The sequence below is a fragment of the Oncorhynchus kisutch genome, linkage group LG15, assembly GCF_002021735.2.
Source record: "Oncorhynchus kisutch isolate 150728-3 linkage group LG15, Okis_V2, whole genome shotgun sequence".
Lineage (NCBI taxonomy): Eukaryota > Metazoa > Chordata > Actinopteri > Salmoniformes > Salmonidae > Oncorhynchus > Oncorhynchus kisutch.
In genome coordinates, this window is record NC_034188.2 from 55,095,523 (window position 1) to 55,116,029 (window position 20,507).

Consider the following 20,507-nt stretch of genomic DNA (forward strand, 5'->3'; position numbering starts at 1 on the left):
CTCCACATCACCAGACCTCAACCCATTTCAGATGGTTTGGGATGAGTTGGACTGCAGAGGGAAGGAAAAGCAGCCAACAAGAGCTCAGCATATGTGGGAACTCCTTCAAGACTGTTGGAAAGCATTCCTCATGAAGCTGGTTGAGAGAATGTCAAGAGTGTGCAAAGCTGTCATCTCAAATATAAAATATATTTTGTGTTGTTTATCATTTTTTTGGTTACTACATGATTCCAAATGTGTTATTTCATGGTTTTGATGTTTCCACTATTATTCTAAAATGTAGAAAGTAGTAAAAATAAAGAAAATTCCTTGAATGAGTAGGTGTGTCCAAACTTTTGACTGGTACTGTATATTTGATATTTTTGGTAAGGGGCACCATTTTTGGAAATTGATCCTCAGGCCTACAAAAGGGTGGCCAACCCTGCTTTATGGACATATCAAAGTTCCAGAGTGGGATCTCTGGTACTTTTAGAGTAATGGTCCAATTTGTCTGCAATTTGTAGGATTCAAAATGGTCGCCCTCTGCTGGTGATTTGTGAGATCTGCAATGCTACAAGTTAAAGGAGGTTTGTGATTGGTTACATAGCCTGCTATGCCAATTTCTCTGGGTAAAATGGGCCTTAACCTTAAAACTAGCAGAGATCCTACTGTGTACCTTTGATATGCCCATAGAGTATATTATGTTCAGCAATATATGTGTACAAACAAATTGCCAAATCAAAAATTGTATATTTTCAATATTAATATTAATATTTGTCAATATTCATAAATTAATGTAAGAAAATTGTTATTGAAATCAAAATTCATATTTTAGAGCAAGCAGTACAGCTTCATATGACACTAATAAATATGCCAAATTGTATTATTTCTTAATTATGCTTTTAGATACAAATGTCAAGTATATGTCAACAATCCTTCCTCCAAAGGACCATTCTATTGATTAAATGTTGTGAAAATCAGAAAAACGATGGCTTTTCTTTGTCCTGGTTTTGTGAGGAAGCACCCAGCTTTTCTTTACACTAAATGTATTTCTCAACTCCTTAAAATAAGCCCAGGGATCTTTCAGAATTAAGGGAATAGGGTCCATCAAATCATATTTTATTGGTCACATGCACATATTTAGCAGATTTTATTGCGGGTGTAGTGAAACTCTTGTATTCCTAGCTCTACATGAAGGAATTTTGGGGAGGGTCATGCTTTTTCAATTTTGTTGCTGGGGAAGGTTTAGTATTTTAAAAATGTGTCCAGAGGGGTATACTAAGAAGCAAGCTAGATCTATGTGTGGATTTTCTAAAGCTAGCCAGCTTTAATTAGCTTCACATTCCAGCTCAGGCTTCATGGATATTCCTCTTCTGCCTGCCACTAACTCAAATGTCGCATGTGGCCAATCGAACGAGGAACTCTTCATTGAGACAATGCTGAAACATCAATCCATGGGCGTGTCAGTGCCACATTTTAATTTGTAACCGAAATCAAAATGAAAGAAAAGTTATCTTGCAAATTAAGCAGGCTATGGTGTGAAACAGGTTTTTAGAAGTGCTGTCTATGTTTTCTTACTTATCGTTAATGCCGTCTATGGTGTACTTTGGTCTGCTTATCAATGCACAAGCACCTTTTCTCCCACTCCTATCGACAAAATAATTTGATTTAGTAATACAAAGGTTTTACTGCGTGTGAAGTTTCAAATGCATTCTGTCATTACTAAATGTGTAATATGATAGGTATTTTAACAATTCAATTTTTTTACACGTAAAAATGCCAATGAAACGGATGATGGCACAATCTTTGCGGGAGGGAGGCAATCTGATTTCATTGGTCCTCAACTCACATCTCAGACACTTCATTCAGGATAAATTGACTTAGTCCTGAGTTAGCCTGGTTAGTTCTAAAGGGTTCTTTTCCATAGAAATTTACCAGGCTAAAAGGTGAACCACTTTAGTGGTACCGGTTATCCCAAGTTGAACTCAGAGTTGACCAAAGTTAGTTCGCTAACTCCTCAAACCAGTAGTAGGGCCAAGCTTCTTGTCATCCAGGACCTACAGTTGAAGTCGGAAGTTTAAATCAAATCAAATCAAATGTATTTATATAGCCCTTCGTACATCAGCTGATATCTCAAAGTGATGTACAGAAACCCAGCCTAAAACCCCAAACAGCAAGCAATGCAGGTGTAGAAGCACGGTGGCTAGGAAAAACTCCCTAGAAAGGCAAAAACCTAGAGAAGAAACCTAGAGAGGAACCAGGCTATGGGGGGTGGCCAGTCCTCTTCTGGCTGTGCCGGGTGGAGATTATAACATATCATGGCCAAGATGTTCCAATGTTCATAAATGACCAGCATGGTCAAATAATAATAGTCACAGGCAGAACAGTTGAAACTGGAGCAGCAGCACGGCCAGGTGGACTGGGGACAGCAAGGAGTCATCATGCCAGGTAGTCCTGAGGTATGGTCCTAGGGCTCAGGTCCTCTGAGAGAGAGAAAGAAAGAGAGAAAGAGAGAATTAGAGAGCATACTTAAATTCACACAGGACACCGGATAAGACAGGAGAAGTACTCCAGACATAACAAACTGACCCTAGCCCCCCGACACAAACTACTGCAGCATAAATATTGGAGGCTGAGACAGGAGGGGTCAGGAGACACTGTGGCCCCATCCGATGATACACCCGGACAGGGCCAAACAGGAAGGATATAACCCCACCCACTTTGCCAAAGCACAGAGCCCACACCACTAGAGGGATATCTTCAACCACCAACTTACCATCCTGAGACAAGGCCGAGTATAGCCCACAAAGATCTCCGCCACAGCACAACCCAGGGGGGGGGGGGGGCGCCAACCCAGACAGGAAGATCACATCAGTGACTCAACCCACTCAAGTGACGCACCCCTCCTAGGGACGTCATGAAAGAGCACCAGTAAGCCAGTGACTCAGCCCCTGTAATAGGGTTAGAGGCAGAGAATGCCAGTGGAAAGAGCCAGGCAGAGACAGCAAGGGCGGTTTGTTGCTCCAGAGCCTTTCCTTTCACCTTCACACTCCTGGGCCAGACTACACTCAATCAAATGACCCACTGAAGAGATGAGTTTTCAGTAAAGACTTAAAGGTTGAGACCGAGTTTGCGTCTCTCACAAGTTAATTGGGTATTAGTCATTTAAAAACCATGTAGCCTACTAGCCAAGTGTTGTGAAGGGTAGACTACACAAATAGAATAATATGTTTTGACATTTAAATAAAGAAGGGATGGTGTCACGTTCTGACCTTTATTTCCTTTGTTTTGTCTTTATTTAGTGTGGTCAGAGCGTGAGTTGGGGTGGGCAGTCTATGTTGGTTTTTCTATGATTTTGGGATTTCTACGTTTCGGCCTAGTATGGTTCTCAATCAGAGGCAGGTGTCATTAGTTGTCTCTGATTGAGAATCATACTTAGGTAGCCTGGGTTTCACTGTTTGTTTGTGGGTGATTGTCTATGTTAGTTGCTTGTGTCAGCACAGTTCTTATGATAGCGTCACGGTCGTTTATTGTTTTTGTACAGTTTACTTCTTGTTTTTTGTCATCTATTAAATGATGCATTCCCACCACGCTGCGCTTTGGCACGCTTCTTACGACGATCGTGACAGATGGTGACCTTCTGAACTGTTAGAGTTAAACCAATGGTTTAAAGTATTACAGAAAAATAATGGCATTTGAGCATAATCCTTTCAATTCTAACCAAACAATGTCCATAATTTGCCCTGTGGCTGTAGTTGAGAGCTCAATTCGAGCACTCCAAGATCTCAAAATGTATTCAGTGCAACTCTGTGTCATAATGCACCCTTACTTTGCGCAAGGAGCACTGACCATACTGCCATGTGTGATGTTAAGACAAATGTTTGTTTATAGGAAATACACTTTTTAATTTTTTTGCCTCCATGTACTGTGAGAAGAGATATGTTTGGACAAACTTAGAAAAACAGATAATATAGATCAGATACAAGCAATATAGTGTATTTTTTAAGATATTAGACTAATATTCAACATGAAATGTGAAAGGTCAGCCCATTACTGTGAAACCGGATTTACCTGTTCTGCACAGGCCAACACAACACAATACCCACACCTTGGCCAATGGCCAGAATAAAGGACTTCCTATCAGTGTAACTCAGTCATATCATCCATTCACAGCCAACGGCAAGGTGTAACTGGAGCGGCTGTTGAGTTGAATGGAGTTCAACCGACCCAAAGGTATGGTGATCTATGCACTTTTAGTGACTTTTGCTCACCTTTGGTGACTTTTGCGCAGCTTTGGTGACTTTAGCGCACCTTTGGTGACTTTAGCGCACCTTTGGTGACATTAGCGCACATGCCTTTATAGATTACCGGCATACTGTATGTTTAAAGCTTGATGTGGTCTAAAAATGTAATGGGTCTCGTTCTTTAAGTATGTTCCCCGGTAAAAGTAACAATCATTTCTCATTATCACCAACTGTATATTCCACCCCATTCTACTTTAGGTGTAATTGGAAAATGTAGATACATGACATTTGAAGCGGTGAGCTGTAGTTTAAAGCTGTACAATTATTAGTATTTCTTTGCAGTCATGCAAAGACATCTGAAATCAAAAAAATCATGCAATTCTCCACTGTTGTTGTCAGTCAACATGCAAAATTAATGCATCTGCTACTTCTTCTACTTAGAACAGACAATATGTAGATGTAGTCAATTTGGTTTGTGCATTATGGCTACAAATGTACTCTGAGGCGAATGCATCATTACATGGGATGGAGTACAGTGTGAGAAATAAGGAAAGGCATCAGATAATGCATCATTACATGGGATGGAGTACAGTGTGAGAAATAAGGAAAGGCATCAGATAATGTTTTATCCATAATATTAAAACACATTTATGCCGTTCACACATGATCAGTACCTATGCATTTTTGATACTCTGGTTATTGTTTTTTTTGTATTGTATTTAATGTTGTTCGCACCACAAAAGCCTCAGTGTGTAGGTGATTTGTATAATAGGATAGATGATTTGTACAAGGCTAAGATGACTGAAAATATAGTCCAACCCGTACAATACAATAAACATATTGATTTGTGAATGGAACACATAACTGTGTAGTACGGTAATCTATGCTGGTTTGTGTAGCTCCAGGGGGAGGGCCTGGAGGAGATGGAGAGGGAGGACAAGTTGTCCTGAGCAACCTGGATGAACTCCAGCCTGGGAGGAGTGAACAGAAGCTTGAAGAGCATGGAGGGCTGGGAGGGCTGTCTTCAACCGACACCACTAACGCAGCCAAGACGGACCCCAGAGCCCCTGCAGGACGATCTGGAAAGGTATGTAACGGAGAGTCAGGTTCAGTGGAAGGACTGCGGAGACATTGAAAGTAGGCCAAAAATGTTGTGATCGGGGGGGGGGGGGATGATGTAGTGCACGTTTATATTGAGGGTATCTTCAAAGACTTCCCAAGAAAAGTAACGATAGGTCAAAAAGTTACCAGATAATAACCTGAAACCTAACCCTGTACTGAAATAAATGCCTGTGCATGTCTGCACTATGAAAACAATAATACATTTACCATCTAATTTTACTCCGTCATATCCATCTGTCAAGTTGTAACAATTGCAGTCTCTCTCTCCTTCAGGTTGACTTGTACTCATTCCACAGCTCCCCATCTTCAGACAGCGAGGAGGAGGACAAAGGCAAGAAGGAAAAGAAAAAGAAGAAGCTGAAGAAGAGGAAGAAGAAGGTGAGTCGCTTAAGCGCTTCCAATGTGAACATCCCCTACTTGGAATGCACTGCTCACTGGAGGCTCGCAAATGTGGTTAAAGAGACCCGGACATAAATGCAGTGTCATGTCAGTGTGCAGTTTCAGAACTGTGCGCTCTACACTAGTCGTTTAAGGTGTAGTCACTCCACAGCTGAGGGCTGATCTCCAAAACATAGGTGTATTTTGCAATGGTGTGGTTCTCAAATGGGTCAGCAGGGCTTACTACAGTCAGGAATACCGATGCGAAAAGTGACGGTAAGGAGAGGGGAGTGGCATTAAGATATTGCAGAGTACTGTAGATCACAAGCCTTAAGAACCCCTGTTACGTATTCCTGTGCCGGCCTCCAATCATTTATACAATGTGACAGTTATCTAGGAATATTGGTCTTTAATAGTGGGGCATTCTGTAAGACCCTTTTAAAATGCAATAGAGAAGCACATTTATTACATTCACTCATGAAAGGTAAAGTATGAAACAACCAAATAAGTGAGGTATCTACTGACATGTACTTTACTGGTGTCAATTATGCAATAACCTTTTCTTCTTGTACACAGGATTCCAGTTCATCCTCTTCCTCCTCCTCCTCCTCCTCCTCCTCTGACAGCAGCTCTTCAGACAGTGAAGTAAGCTGTGCAAATCTCTTAACATTTGACCTAATGTTCATCATCATTGTATCAGATCTGAATTTGATTGAGCGTGTCTTGTGCATTGGAACCAATACATGAACAGTCACAAAAGAGTGAACCCTGCCCATCTGGCACTCCTGGCTAAAGCTGCCTGTTTGGAATGAGTCAATGAACAAACAGAGAGAGAGAGAGAGAGAGAGAGAGAGGACATTTTGGTTGGATTGGGCCATGTGTTTAGTTTTAGACAAATATCTTGGTCATGCGAAGCCAAAAGGAGACTTGAATCCCCCAATGAAACAATTAAAGTGAAAGGAAGCCTAATTGGTTTATGGAGCGTGTCTTGGCAACGCTGGTATCTACCCTGAAACCAATCCATTGTTGTTTTAATCCTGGGAATACTCTTTCCAAGCGTATCCAAATTAGGTCCCTTGCCATGACACACAGCTTTATAAAGTGGATGTAGTATTGTCTTACTATGTCACATTGGGCTGGGCAGTTTTTATTTGATAAAAAGTGACTACTGTAATTGCTGATGTGAGCTTTATTTAGTCTTACTCTTCTCGACCATTAGATGTGCAATCATTTAGATTTATCTTTCACTCAGAAAAAAACATGCCATCACAATTTTGGGGAAATTATGCTCTGAAAATGAATGCAGCGGTTTATTTGAATATAAAATCCGTTTGAAGTAATGTTTGTTAAGATATGCTGTGATTATCGATAGCAGGTACATTGATTCCACGATAGAAACTCAACCGCCAGCGTTTTATGCTGGTCTGCAACAACAGCACTATGTTCTGTCAGCGTTAGTAAGCAGGAGACTCAGGTTTGCATGCTTGAGATATGTGGGGTTGAAAGACTAGCTGAACGTCTAAATGGCACAATGAAACCCGTATGGCAGGCATGCTGTGACCTTCGGGACCCAGATCTAAGATAGGCATAGGAAACACACCCAGTCATAACCTGTTGAGCTGGTGCCTGCAAGATCAGGAAGTGAAGAGGTGGTAGGGACTTGCTTTCTATCTGGAATATGCACCGATATGATCTGTGAATACACTCTGCAATAGCAGCAAACAAACACATATGCATAAGGTGGATGTACACACAGTACCACTGAAAAGTTTGGACACACCTACTCATTCAAGGGTTTTTTCTTTAGTGGTACTATTTTCTACATTGTAGAATAATAGTGAAGACATCAAAACTGTGAAAGAACACATATGGAATCATGTAGTAACCAAAAAAAAGTGTTAAACATATCAACATGTATTTTATATTTGAGATTCTTCAAAGTAGCCACCCTTTGCCTTGATAACAGCGTTGCATACTTTTGGCATTCTCTCAACTAGCTTCATGAGGTAGTCACCTGGAATGCATTTAAATGAACAGGTGTGCCTTGTTAAGTTAATTTGTGGAATAATAGTGGTTACTTTGAAGAATCTCAAATGTAAAATATGTTTTGATTTGTTTAACACTTTTTTGGTTACTACATGATTCCATTTGTGTTATTTCACAGTTTTGATGTCTTTGCTTTTGTTCTACAAGAAAATAGTTTAAAAAATAAGAAAAACCCTTGAATAAGTTTGTGTCCTAACTTTTGACTGGTACTGTATATGTGAATTGTGTGTGGGTGGGTGTATGTGTGTGTGTGTGTGTGTGTGCATATAAGTCATTTTATTAGTCATGAATAATAAAACAAGGATGAATACACCTCACAGGTGGAATAGAATGACTTATACACACACAGAGAACCCATCCTTGTAGATGCTGAGTCATCGTGCTTATTTATTTTGGTTGAATGTAATAGATTAAAACTATGTTTACTACCCATGTGTCTAAAAGCATCAAGGCACAAGGCGAGACCCAGATGCAAGACACAGGAGACAGATGTTTGGAGTCTTACAATGTTTAGTAATCCAAAGGGGTAGGCAAGAGAATGGTCGAGGACAGGCAAAAAGGTCAAAACCAGATCAGAGTCCAGGAGGTACAGAGTGGCAGACAGGCTCTTGGTCAAGGCAGGAAGAATGGTCAGGCAGGCAGGTACAAAGTCCAGAAACAGGCAAGGGTCAAAAACCGGGAGGACTTGAAAAAGGAGAATGCAAAAAGCAGGAGATGGGAAAAATGCTGGTTGACCTGGAAACATACAAGACGAACTGGCACGGAGAGACAGGAAACACAGGGATAAATACACTGGGGGAAATCAGCGACACCTGGAGGGGGTGGAGACAATCACAAGGACAGATGAAACAGATCAGAGCGTGGCAAAAAGTACAGAGATCTAAAATGTACTTTCGTCCTACCTGTCAGTGTATGTTTTGTTCTGCTATGTTAACATTAGATGAATATGTCAAACTCGCAGTGAGACTAACTTCTGTCTGTCCTTCTGTAGGATGAGAAGAAGAAGAAGAAGAAGAAGAAGAAGGCAAAGAAAGAAGGTTCTGAGGATACTATAGTACATGATGCAGCCTCCATATCTGAGCCTGGTGATTGACAGCTTTGTTTTCTGTGTTCGGGCGTGTGTACTGAAGGCTATGAACTGTTCTAAATGATCTACTGTGTTTAAACACAAATGACCCCGCCTTGTAACCAAATATTACACCGACTGTACCTGCCTACTGCTCAAGTGACACATTCACCTCAATTCACATTATATGTATTGATACCATGTTAATGGCACCATTTTTTAAATCATAAAGCAATAATGAGAGGAATGTGGGTATATGAGGCGAGGGTGGGGTGGGTGGATAGGTGTGTAATCTCAGTCCAAAGGGCATGTATTGAGTCAAACATTTGATTGTAATTTTGTTGACTTTGCACCACATCACAGATTTGATCCCTAGAGGGGTTGGCCCTATTTGTTTTAAGATCAAGTTGCAAGAATGAAATCGAGAGCGTTTTATCTGACCATGTGCACTGTTTATGTTCAATCAATCATCTCTATACAGAAACACCACCAAAAAAAAAACACACAGAACAACGCTAATCTTATAAATATTATATTGTCGTTCACTAAAACATATTGACTGTTTTTGTTGTCGTCGCAGGGCTTGAAGGCGTCACTGATCTAAACGACGAGGAAACAAAGAAGAAAGAGGATGTGAGTGGGTTATCATCAAATGTATTATGTCATTTCGTATCATCACCATGGCCAATTTCCTTTTCCAGAAGTTACAAGCCAGAGTGTGCACAGTAACAAGAAGCCACATCAATACTCTACATCGCAGAGGAAGTCAGCGTTTACTTCAATGTTACCGTGGCAGGATTTAGAACATGCATTTTTGTCCCTTCCTCTTAGAACTCAGGCTCAGACAGTGAAGAGGACAAGAAGAAGAAGAAGAAGAAGAAGAAGAAGAAGAAGGTATGTATTGTAGCTCCCCTGTATACATACAGGTGGTAACGTGTGAAGTCTCAAAGTCTCATGAAAGAGGTCCTTTTCTATGTTCCTGTTTTCCGTCTCTCAGGATTCCAGCTCCTCTTCTTCATCTTCCAGCTCATCCTCCTCCTCAGACAGTGAGGAGGAGGAGAAGAAAAAGAAGGAGAAGAAGAGGAAGAAGAAGAAGAAGAAGAAGAAGAAGAAGAAAAAGGTTTAATTCAACATGAGATCAGATAAACGTGTGGTCCCCATTTTGTCGACACAGCACACTTACGATTTGTTTGAATTCTTTTTCAGGATTCCAGCTCCTCCTCTTCGTCCTCTGATAGCTCTTCATCCTCCTCATCCTCGGACAGTGACAAGAAGAAGAAAAAGAAGAAAAAGAAGAAGAAGCAAAAGAAAAAGGTAAGAACATTTCTCATTACACCAACGTGGCAAACAATCAAATCAAATCACATTTTATTTGTCACATACACATGGTTAGCAGATGTTAATGCGAGTGTAGCAAAATGCTTGTGCTTCTAGTTCCGACAATGCAGTAAAAACCAACAAGTAATCTAACTAACAATTCCAAAACTACTGTCTTAAACACACAAGTGTAAAGGGATAAAGAATATGTACATAAAGATATATGAATGAGTGATGGTACAGAGCGGCATAGGCAAGATACAGTAGATGGTATCGAGTACAGTATATACATATGAGATGCGTATGTAAACAAAGTGGCATAGTTAAAGTGGCTAGTGATACATGTATTACATAAAGATGCAGTAGATGATATAGAGTACAGTATATACAGTGCCTTGCGAAAGTATTCGGCCCCCTTGAACTTTGCGACCTTTTGCCACATTTCAGGCTTCAAACATAAAGATATAAAACTGTATTTTTTTGTGAAGAATCAACAACAAGTGGGACACAATCATGAAGTGGAACGACATTTATTGGATATTTCAAACTTTTTTAACAAATCAAAAACTGAAAAATTGGGCATGCAAAATTATTCAGCCCCCTTAAGTTAATACTTTGTAGCGCCACCTTTTGCTGCGATTACAGCTGTAAGTCGCTTGGGGTATGTCTCTATCAGTTTTGCACATCGAGAGACTGAAATTTTTTCCCATTCCTCCTTGCAAAACAGCTCGAGCTCAGTGAGGTTGGATGGAGAGCATTTGTGAACAGCAGTTTTCAGTTCTTTCCACAGATTCTCGATTGGATTCAGGTCTGGACTTTGACTTGGCCATTCTAACATCTGGATATGTTTATTTTTGAACCATTCCATTGTAGATTTTGCTTTATGTTTTGGATCATTGTCTTGTTGGAAGACAAATCTCTGTCCCAGTCTCAGGTCTTTTGTAGACTCCATCAGGTTTTCTTCCAGAATGGTCCTGTATTTGGCTCCATCCATCTTCCCATCAATTTTAACCATCTTCCCTGTCCCTGCTGAAGAAAAGCAGGCCCAAACCATGATGCTGCCACCACCATGTTTGACAGTGGGGATGGTGTGTTCAGGGTGATGAGCTGTGTTGCTTTTACGCCAAACATAACGTTTTGCATTGTTGCCAAAAAGTTGTTGCCAATTTTGGTTTCATCTGACCAGAGCACCTTCTTCCACATGTTTGGTGTGTCTCCCAGGTGGCTTGTGGCAAACTTTAAACGACACTTTTTATGGATATCTTTAAGAAATGGCTTTCTTCTTGCCACTCTTCCATAAAGGCCAGATTTGTGCAATATACAACTGATTGTTGTCCTATGGACAGAGTCTCCCACCTCAGCTGTAGATCTCTGCAGTTCATCCAGAGTGATCATGGGCCTCTTGGCTGCATCTCTGATCAGTCTTCTCCTTGTATGAGCTGAAAGTTTAGAGGGACGGCCAGGTCTTGGTAGATTTGCAGTGGTCTGATACTCCTTCCATTTCAATATTATTGCTTGCACAGTGCTCCTTGGGATGTTTAAAGCTTGGGAAATCTTTTTCTATCCAAATCCGGCTTTAAACTTCTTCACAACAGTATCTCGGACCTGCCTGGTGTGTTCCTTGTTCTTCATGATGCTCTCTGCGCTTTTAACGGACCTCTGAGACTATCACAGTGCAGGTGCATTTATACGGAGACTTGATTACACACAGGTGGATTGTATTTATCATCATTAGTCATTTAGGTCAACATTGGATCATTCAGAGATCCTCACTGAACTTCTGGAGAGAGTTTGCTGCACTGAAAGTAAAGGGGCTGAATAATTTTGCACGCCCAATTTTTCAGTTTTTGATTTGTTAAAAAAGTTTGAAATATCCAATAAATGTCGTTCCACTTCATGATTGTGTCCCACTTGTTGTTGATTCTTCACAAAAAAATACAGTTTTATATCTTTATGTTTGAAGCCTGAAATGTGGCAAAAGGTCGCAAAGTTCAAGGGGGCCGAATACTTTCGCAAGGCACTGTACGTATACACATGAGATGAATAATGTAGGGTATGTAAACATTATATTAGGTAGCATTGTTTAAAGTGGCTAGTGATATATTTTACATAATTTCCCATCAATTCCCATTATTAAAGTGGCTGGAGTTGAGTCAGTGTGTTGGCAGCAGCCACTCAATGTTAGTGGTGGCTGTTTAACAGTCTGATGGCCTTGAGATAGAAGCTGTTTTTCAGTCTCTCGGTCCCAGCTTTGATGCACCTGTACTGACCTCGCCTTCTGGATGATAGCGGGGTGAACAGGCAGTGGCTCGGGTGGTTGTTGTCCTTGATGATCTTTATGGCCTTCCTGTAACATCGGGTGGTGTAGGTGTCCTGGAGGGCAGGTAGTTTGCCCCCGGTGATGCATTGTGCAGACCTCACTACCCTCTGGAGAGCCTTACGGTTGTGGGCGGAGCAGTTGCCGTACCAGGCGGTGATACAGCCTGCCAGGATGCTCTCGATTGTGCATCTGTAGAGGTTTGTGAGTGCTTTTGGTGACAAGCCGAATTTCTTCAGCCTCCTGAGGTTGAAGAGGCGCTGCTGCACCTTCTTCACGATGCTGTCTGTGTGGGTGGACCAATTCAGTTTGTCTGTGATGTGTATGCCGAGGAACTTAAAACTTGCTACCCTCTCCACTACTGTTCCATCGATGTGGATAGGGGGGTGTTCCCTCTGCTGTTTCCTGAAGTCCACAATCATCTCCTTAGTTTTGTTGACGTTGAGTGTGAGGTTATTTTCCTGACACCACACTCCGAGGGCCCTCACCTCCTCCCTGTAGGCCGTCTCGTGGTTGTTGGTAATCAAGCCTACCACTGTTGTGTCGTCCGCAAACTTGATGACTTGGCTAAACAATTTCAAAGTGTTATAAACAGGATACCTCTCCCAAATCAACAAATCTGACTGAAACCTTACAATATGACCTGACATTATTGTGAAACATTTACCTGACGTCCTGACTTATGGACATTTCTCTTCTAGGATTCTAGAGGTTCTTCTGACAGCGAGGCAGACAAAAAAAAGGTAATATATAGTACCAGATTAGGAGTTCTAGCGTGTTGGTACCATGTCAAAAACATTGAAAGATGTTTTCAAACTGAGTCTGAAGCGATTTCTGCTTTGCAATCACTGTAGTGTACAACTTTAATTCTTTCTTTTTTTCAATAATAAAACCGCCTTATTTTGCCATGTTATTCCCCCTACATAATTAACAGTTCAATTGCTATCCACACCTCATTTGTTTGCAGACTACACAGAAGTTAGTGCAATGAACAGCAAGCTCTTAAACAGCGGGCCAGCACTATTACCAAACCAGACACACCAGCAAGAACAATTATTTTCCTCAATGCATTAGCTTTTGGGGAGGCCTAACTTGGCCTACTTGCATGCGCTTGCCCAGAAAACTCTGCAAGAACATACTGTAGTCACATGTGTTCTGTTTTGTTGTGTTTGGGAGCAGGGAGAAGAGGCAGACGGACAGGGCAAGGATGAGTACAGCTGTGCTGCTGGCGTTTCAACAGCTGGTATGTCATTTCTTCTTTTAAAATGTCACAACGTGTTTTCACAACGTTGTTCTACATGCAAAGCTATTCTCATTCTGGATGCTTTCTTTGGAAACATGGGCACTGTAAACACAGCATCACATCAGGTCTTCATGTTCATTCATATAAGGTCATAAAAACATGTCCACAGTAGACAACAAGAAATGGTGACCCAAAATATGCATATCCGCAGGTGAGGAGGGTGCTGGACTGGAGGGTACCCTGGGACAGAAATTGGGCAAAGGGGAAAAAAAGAAAGACAAGAAGAAGAAGAAAGACAAGAGAACGGACAAGGTGAGGTCATCGAGGCGTATAACAACAGGCCTTTTGAGAGTTTTAACCTTGAAACTTAAGCGGTACCGAGTCAGCTTAGCCTAAGTGGTACCCACTCCGTGGGAAGAGCCGGTGTTCCTAATGTTTCGTACAGTCCGTGTATATTTACTTAGCATATTTATTTAGCTTTTCCTTGCCTGCTGTATCTCTGGCTCTGCAATAGTCCTGTATCTCTGGCTCTGCAATAATTGTTAACGTATAGAATCCCATGTATAGAATCCCATGGTGTATCCGAATCCCACGGTTATTACCTTCTAACAGTATTAAGCGTGTGTTTGTTAGACTTACAGTTTTGTAAGGTCAAAAATGTGACGCTTAGAAAGTGTCAGCAGAGGGCGTCAGAGATGAAAAGGGTTAAAGTTACAAAGGAATTCAACCTCTCACGCTTTTTCTCGGGGCTCTGCGTCTGAGAGTGATGACGATGACAAGGCAAAACGCAAACAGATCTACAAACGGACACTCCTCTCCTCACTTTGAATTGAAACTCTCTCTGTATCCCCCGAATGACTTTCTCTGTCTGTAATACCCTCTCCCCAATCACAGTGCAAGAAAGACAAAGCAAAGGAGGGTGGTGCATCAGCTGAATGGATTTGTAAGTACATTTAAAAAAAGAATTGTCTCAGAAGAGATATGGAGATTATGAAGGGGAAATCTTGAGGGTGATAGTCTTCTTTCCCGTGACGAAAGGTGGCAGAGATTTTCCTGAAGGAATGGAAGCTGGAAACCTGAGTGATGACGAGAGAGAAGGAGGCAAGGAGAAAGAGAAGAAGAAGAAGTTGAAGAAGAAGAAGGTACTCATTACAGTTCCCATTGGCTCCCTGTGGTACAGTACAGACAACCTTTCCCACAAGTATTTAGTTGAGCTGTGTTATTCTGCCATTGGACTTGAGCTCCTCTCCAAAAGTGTCACGTATTGAGCTCATGTAATGAATTATGTAATACAGCTACAATACCCTAATGAGTGGTTTTTTTTTATTGAAGGACTCTGGCTGTTCATCATCCTCTTCATCCTCGGATAGCTCTTCCTCTTCAGACAGCGAGGATGACAAAAAGAAGAAGAAGAAGAAGAAGAAGAAGAAGAAAGCTGAGGTTGGTGGTTCCAAACTATCAGCCACATTGTATTCTATGGTAATGTTGGATGGTGCAATGCTCCACACTGTCCCCATATGACTGACATATTGTACACCGTTTTTGCCACAGGATTCCAGTTCTTCATCTTCCTCCTCCTCGTCTTCATCCTCCTCTTCCTCTTCATCCTCTTCTGATAGCGAGGAGGAAAATAAGAAGAAGAAGAAGAAAAAGAAGGTGAGAAAGCGATGTGTTGTGTGATTTAACATAAAAAGAAGGTGAGAAAGCGACGTGTTGTGTGATTTAACATAAAAAGAAGGTGAGAAAGCGACGTGTTGTGTGATTTAACATAAAAAGGTGAGAAAGCGACGTGTTGTGTGATTTAACATAAAAAGGTGAGAAAGCGACGTGTTGTGTGATTTAACATAAAAAGGTGAGAAAGCGACGTGTTGTGTGATTTAACATAAAAACAAGGTGAGAAAGCGACGTGTTGTGTGATTTAACATAAAAAGGTGAGAAAGCGACGTGTTGTGTGATTTAACATAAAAAGGTGAGAAAGCGACGTTTTGTGTGATTTAACATAAAAACAAGGTGAGAAAGCGCCGTGTTGTGTGATTTAACATAAAAAGGTGAGAAAGCGACGTGTTGTGTGATTTAACATAAAGAGAAGGTGAGAAAGCGACGTTTTGTGTGATTTAACATAAAAAGGTGAGAAAGCGACGTGTTGTGTGATTTAACATAAAAACAAGGTGAGAAAGCGACGTGTTGTGTGATTTAACATAAAAAGGTGAGAAAGCGACGTGTTGTGTGATTTAACATAAAAAGGTTTTTTGGTTGTTGTCCCTCAGGATTCTAGTTCTTCATCCTCTGACAGCTCCTCCTCCTCTGACAGCGATGATGACAAAAAGAAAAAGAAGAAGAAGATGAAGAAGAAAAAGGTAAGTGTAACAATTTAGCAATGAAATGTTGCATGTCCATATTGCTCTAGTTACTCCATTGGCTATTGCATCCCCTTTGGCTCCATCTCCTCAGCATTACAGCACGGAAGCAAAGGCAGACATGTCACAAAGCATCTTGTTCTTTGGGAAAATACAGGATAGATGTCAGATTAAAGTTTAAGTCTGTTTCAGGATTCCAGCTCTGATGATTCAGATAGCGAGAAAGACAGGAAGAAGAAGAAGAAGAAGAAGAAGAAGAAGAAGAAGAAGAAGAAGAAGAAGAAGACGAAGGTGAGTGCCGATGCATACAGATGTTATTTTGAGAAACCCAGTGGGCAGGGTTATGGTTAGAAGCCCACTGGTAAGTGAATGAATTCCACTCTCTTCATTTTTCTTTGACAGGGTTCCTGCTCATCAGACAGCGAAGACGATAAGAAGAAGAAGAAGAAGAAGAAGAAGAAGAAGGTGCGTTGTTCTATTGTTTGTCTTGGGGGAGGGTCTTTTCAATTTTGAAAGATATTGGAGATGTCAAATTAAACTTTTATTGTGTGTCCAGGATGATTCTGACAGCGAGGAAGACAAGAAGAAAAAGAAGAAGGACAAGAAGAAGAAGGATAAGGTGTGTTTTCAACTGTCCTGTATTGGGGAGGGTCCATTTTTTAAAAGAAGAGTTCCTTTGAGATATCTAGTCATATCTGAATGACCAGCATATTTCTATTTGTGTCCAGGACTCTGACTGCGAGGAAGACAAGAAAAATAAGAAGAAGGACAAGAAGAAAAAGAAGAAGAAGGATAAGGTGTGTCTCAACTGTCCTGTATTGGGGAGGGTCCATGTTTTAAAGAAGAGTTCATTTGAGATATCTAGTCATATCTGAATGACCAGCATATTTCTATTTGTGTCCAGGACTCTGACAGCGAGGAAGACAAGAAAAAGAAGAAGGAAAAGAAGAAGGTAACTTTTTTAATTGACTGTCTTAGAGAGTGATCCTCAAACTAACGACAGTAACAATCAGAATGTGACTGTGGATCGCTTCTCCTGTGTACCCAGGATTCTGGTTCTGACAGCGAGGAAGATAAGAAGGATAAGAAGAAGAAAGACAAGAAGAAGGATAAGAAGAAAGGCAAGAAGAAGGATAAGAAGAAGAAGAAAGACAAGAAGAAGAAAAAGGTAAATAACACAAATCTATTTGGGAGTTATTCATGAGCCCCTCTATGAGTTATGAGCCCAATGCGCATAGTGGAGGCTAATGAAATAGGATAATCGGATCCCCATTTACTGTATTTATGTGTGTCTAGGATGACTCCTCATCTGGAAGTGATGATGATAAGAAAAAGAAGAAAAAGAAGAAGAAGAAGAAGAAGAAGAAGAAGGAGGAGAAGAAGAAGAAAGAAAAGGTAAGTCTCCATAAAGGTAAATGTTATTTGGAGATGCACAACAGTGAGGTGAACGCTGGAATCTGATGGACCACGTCCTCTGTTTGCCCTGTAGTGTTCCTCTTCTGGAAGTGATGATGATGAGAAGAAAAAGAAGAAAGACAAGAAGGTAAATGTTATTTGGAGATGCATATGATACTGTTTGGAACACTGTCTTTCCTCCGGAAGTGAGAAAGACAAGAAGAAGATACAAATAAGGGAGACCAATTCCTGGTAGAGTTTTGTTATGTACACAAACATGTGATACCAAAATAGCTTATTGACTCATTCTCCTTAAATTTACATTGGTATTTTTTGGGGTCACAGGACTCCTGTTCCGATGTTGAGGGAGAATCTAAGAAAAAAACAAAGAAAGATGACAACAAGAAAGAGGTAGGTACAAGGTAGTGAATATTGGAATTGTATGCAAAGAGAAAGCCAAACCCTCAAGGTTTTCCCTGAGGTAGTCCAATCCTCTCCTCAATGTCTCAACTCTAAAGCAGGTATGTAGGACAGTTTTGAAGTAAAAGCCACTCATAGGTACGTGTCTGCGAGAATAGTTTCATTTAAACATATCAGTTCCATTCTAATAATATCTCATTTATTCCCTTTTAGGGTGGACCTGAGAATGAAAAGTGTGGAGAGATGAAAAAGGAGGGGAAATATGTAGGTGGCTTGGTGATGGGAGGAGGGTGCATGGATAGCAAACCATCTGACGAGGGATCAGCTATTCGCCCGAAACCCACCCTGAAGTTGGAGTCTTGGGGGCCGTCGGCAGACGCCAGACCCAACACTCGCTATGAGTCCCTTTACAGCACCTCGCACTCTCTCAGTCCCAGGGAGAGCAGCCCCTCCCGCCCGCCACTCAGTCCCTTGGAGGCCCTGATGCGGAACCCAACCTGGACCAGCGACCGTGACCCAATGACCGGGAGAGGACCAGCCAGCAGCAGAACCACACTGCTCAAATCCAGTGATCTGCTCAGGGGTCCTAAGCCTTATCAGCCTTAATTAACATGGAGATTGGAAAAGATAGGCCAAGATGATTCATGCTCATTACAATCAGGCTGAAACATGATCAAAAAGGAATTCTGTCAGAAATAAATAAATCATTTCAATAGGTACATTTTTGTGAATCTCTTTTCCAACTGAAGCTGGTCAACTTTTGCAAATGATACACTTTTGTCTCTTTGGGAACCTCACACGTGAGTGACATGCAATTTGTTTATCTAAAGTAAAGTGGGAAGTTTGAACATAATTTACGTGTATGTGTCTGTGTACACATTCAGGAATTTCCAGCAGTATTCATGCAGGCTTAGCTGATCAGATGCACTATACTATGAATATAGTTTGAGGAGTTAGTGAGGTAACTTTGATCAACTCTGAGTTCAGTTTGGGATAACCGGTACCATGAAAGTGGCTCACCTTTAAGCCAATTTGGTAAATCTGCTTCAGGGCGCAGACTAACCCAGGGCTAACTACAATTATCTTGAATGAAGTGTCTGATGTGTGAGTTGAGGACCAATGAAATCAGATTATCTCCCTCTCGCAAATATTATATAATATCATCATCCAATTCATTTGAGGAAGAAAACTGCTTAAATATGAATCAAATGTGTTTTTGTGTGTTAAAAAGTTCCACATTTAGTAATGGAAAATGCATTTAATACTTCACGCACGGTAAAACATTCATATACAATTGTTTTATTTTTTAAGAGTGGGAAAAAAGGTCCTGTGCATTGATAAGCAAACCAAAGGCGGCACCAAAGGCGGCATTAACGATAAGTAATAAAATAAAGATGACACTTCAACAAGCCTATTTCACACCATAACCTGCTGAAATTGCAAGATAACTTTTCTTTCATTTTGATTTCGCCACAAATGAAAATATGGCACGTGGATTGATGTTTCAGTATTGTCTCAATTAAGAGTTCGGCTTTCGACTAGCCACATGCGACATGAACACAGTGTTGCCAACTCCTCACAGTAAGGAAAATAGCTATTGGCTGTCCTAAAAGAAGCTAAATAGCATCATCACCTAATTTGCATAATTGACCATGTGCATGTAATTGTTATGGACGATGTAGGAGAGAGGAATAACATCACGGGAGAGACAAAAAAGTGAGAAAAAAACACCCTAAATATGTTTAAAACTACAATTTAGCAAGCTGCTGAGAGTGGCACACATAGCGAATAAGAACCAGATATTTGAGGCCATACTCCCAGATATTTGAGGCCATACTCCTCCTTCAGCACTTTATGGACCACATTGTTAATCCCCGTCATAACAGAGGCATTGTCAGTCAATAGTTTCTCTTTTTTTAAGACAACACTTCTCGAGGAAAGCCAAAACAGCACGTGTTATAGATTTGGCATCTCCTCCCTCCAACTCAACAAGCCCCAGAAATGTTGATACAGTTGTCTGCTTGGTGTCACTAAAGTACCTTATCACAACCCCCAGGTACTTAGAAACACTCACATCCGTGGACTCATCGAGCAGGAGGCTGAAACGCTGGTCACCCACATCTGTGGACTCATCATGGAGGAGGCTGAAACGCTGGTCACCCACATCTGTGGACTCATCGAGGAGGAGGCTGAAACGCTGGTCACCCACATCTGCAACCAACTTTTTCAGAAAGTATGGTGCTAGAACTCCATTAATCATTTCTGCGCACTTTGTCCTGTGCATTTTGAAGTGGGTAGCAGCAGTGGAGTCTGAGAAAGCAGCTCTACATGGTTCTCCAATATGATCACATGCCAGCATGGAACAGTGTTCAGCAATAGCTAATGCCATGGTGGCCTCAGCCTTTTTTGCAGTCAATTTTTTTAACCATAAATGGCAGCTTGTTTTGGGTGGAACTGTTATTAGGCTTTGCCTTTTGAGTATGTTTTTGAGTTGTCATGTGTTTGTTTGTCACTAAGTTTGGCGTAGAAATCAGCCTTACAATACAGGCAGGATGCCCGTGTATCATCTCCAATAAACGGCTTCAACCAGACTTTGAATTCAGGGTTTGATTCCCACTCCTTT

General features: G+C 41.1%; 1 protein-coding gene across 8 annotated transcripts in view; it reads left to right on the forward strand.

Moving 5' to 3' along the window:
• Positions 1-18,603, forward strand: part of LOC109904783 (cylicin-2) — a 26,075-nt gene extending 7,472 nt beyond the window's left edge. Inside the window, exons 1-24 of one of the 8 annotated variants that reach the window (XM_031790582.1) lie at positions 5,123-5,310; positions 5,619-5,723; positions 6,300-6,368; positions 8,761-9,468; positions 9,667-9,955; positions 10,042-10,149; positions 13,171-13,212; positions 13,646-13,712; positions 13,924-14,024; positions 14,607-14,655; positions 14,751-14,854; positions 15,045-15,152; positions 15,264-15,368; positions 15,980-16,069; positions 16,262-16,360; positions 16,472-16,534; positions 16,626-16,688; positions 16,798-16,866; positions 16,953-17,021; positions 17,118-17,237; positions 17,366-17,464; positions 17,559-17,612; positions 17,810-17,875; positions 18,098-18,603. In XM_031790582.1, coding sequence (XP_031646442.1) covers positions 9,809-9,955; positions 10,042-10,149; positions 13,171-13,212; positions 13,646-13,712; positions 13,924-14,024; positions 14,607-14,655; positions 14,751-14,854; positions 15,045-15,152; positions 15,264-15,368; positions 15,980-16,069; positions 16,262-16,360; positions 16,472-16,534; positions 16,626-16,688; positions 16,798-16,866; positions 16,953-17,021; positions 17,118-17,237; positions 17,366-17,464; positions 17,559-17,612; positions 17,810-17,875; positions 18,098-18,490 — 2,016 coding nt within the window. In that variant the 5' untranslated portion in view covers positions 5,123-5,310; positions 5,619-5,723; positions 6,300-6,368; positions 8,761-9,468; positions 9,667-9,808 and the 3' untranslated portion in view covers positions 18,491-18,603. Of the gene's footprint in view, positions 1-4,146; positions 4,213-5,122; positions 5,311-5,618; positions 5,724-6,299; positions 6,369-8,760; positions 9,469-9,666; positions 9,956-10,041; positions 10,150-13,170; positions 13,213-13,645; positions 13,713-13,923; positions 14,025-14,606; positions 14,656-14,750; positions 14,855-15,044; positions 15,153-15,263; positions 15,369-15,979; positions 16,070-16,261; positions 16,361-16,471; positions 16,535-16,625; positions 16,689-16,797; positions 16,867-16,952; positions 17,022-17,117; positions 17,238-17,365; positions 17,465-17,558; positions 17,613-17,809; positions 17,876-18,097 lie in introns of those variants that run through there. The other 7 variants (XM_031790584.1, XM_031790583.1, XM_031790585.1 and 4 more) reach the window with 7 other exon arrangements.
• Positions 18,604-20,507: the final 1,904 nt, after the last annotated feature.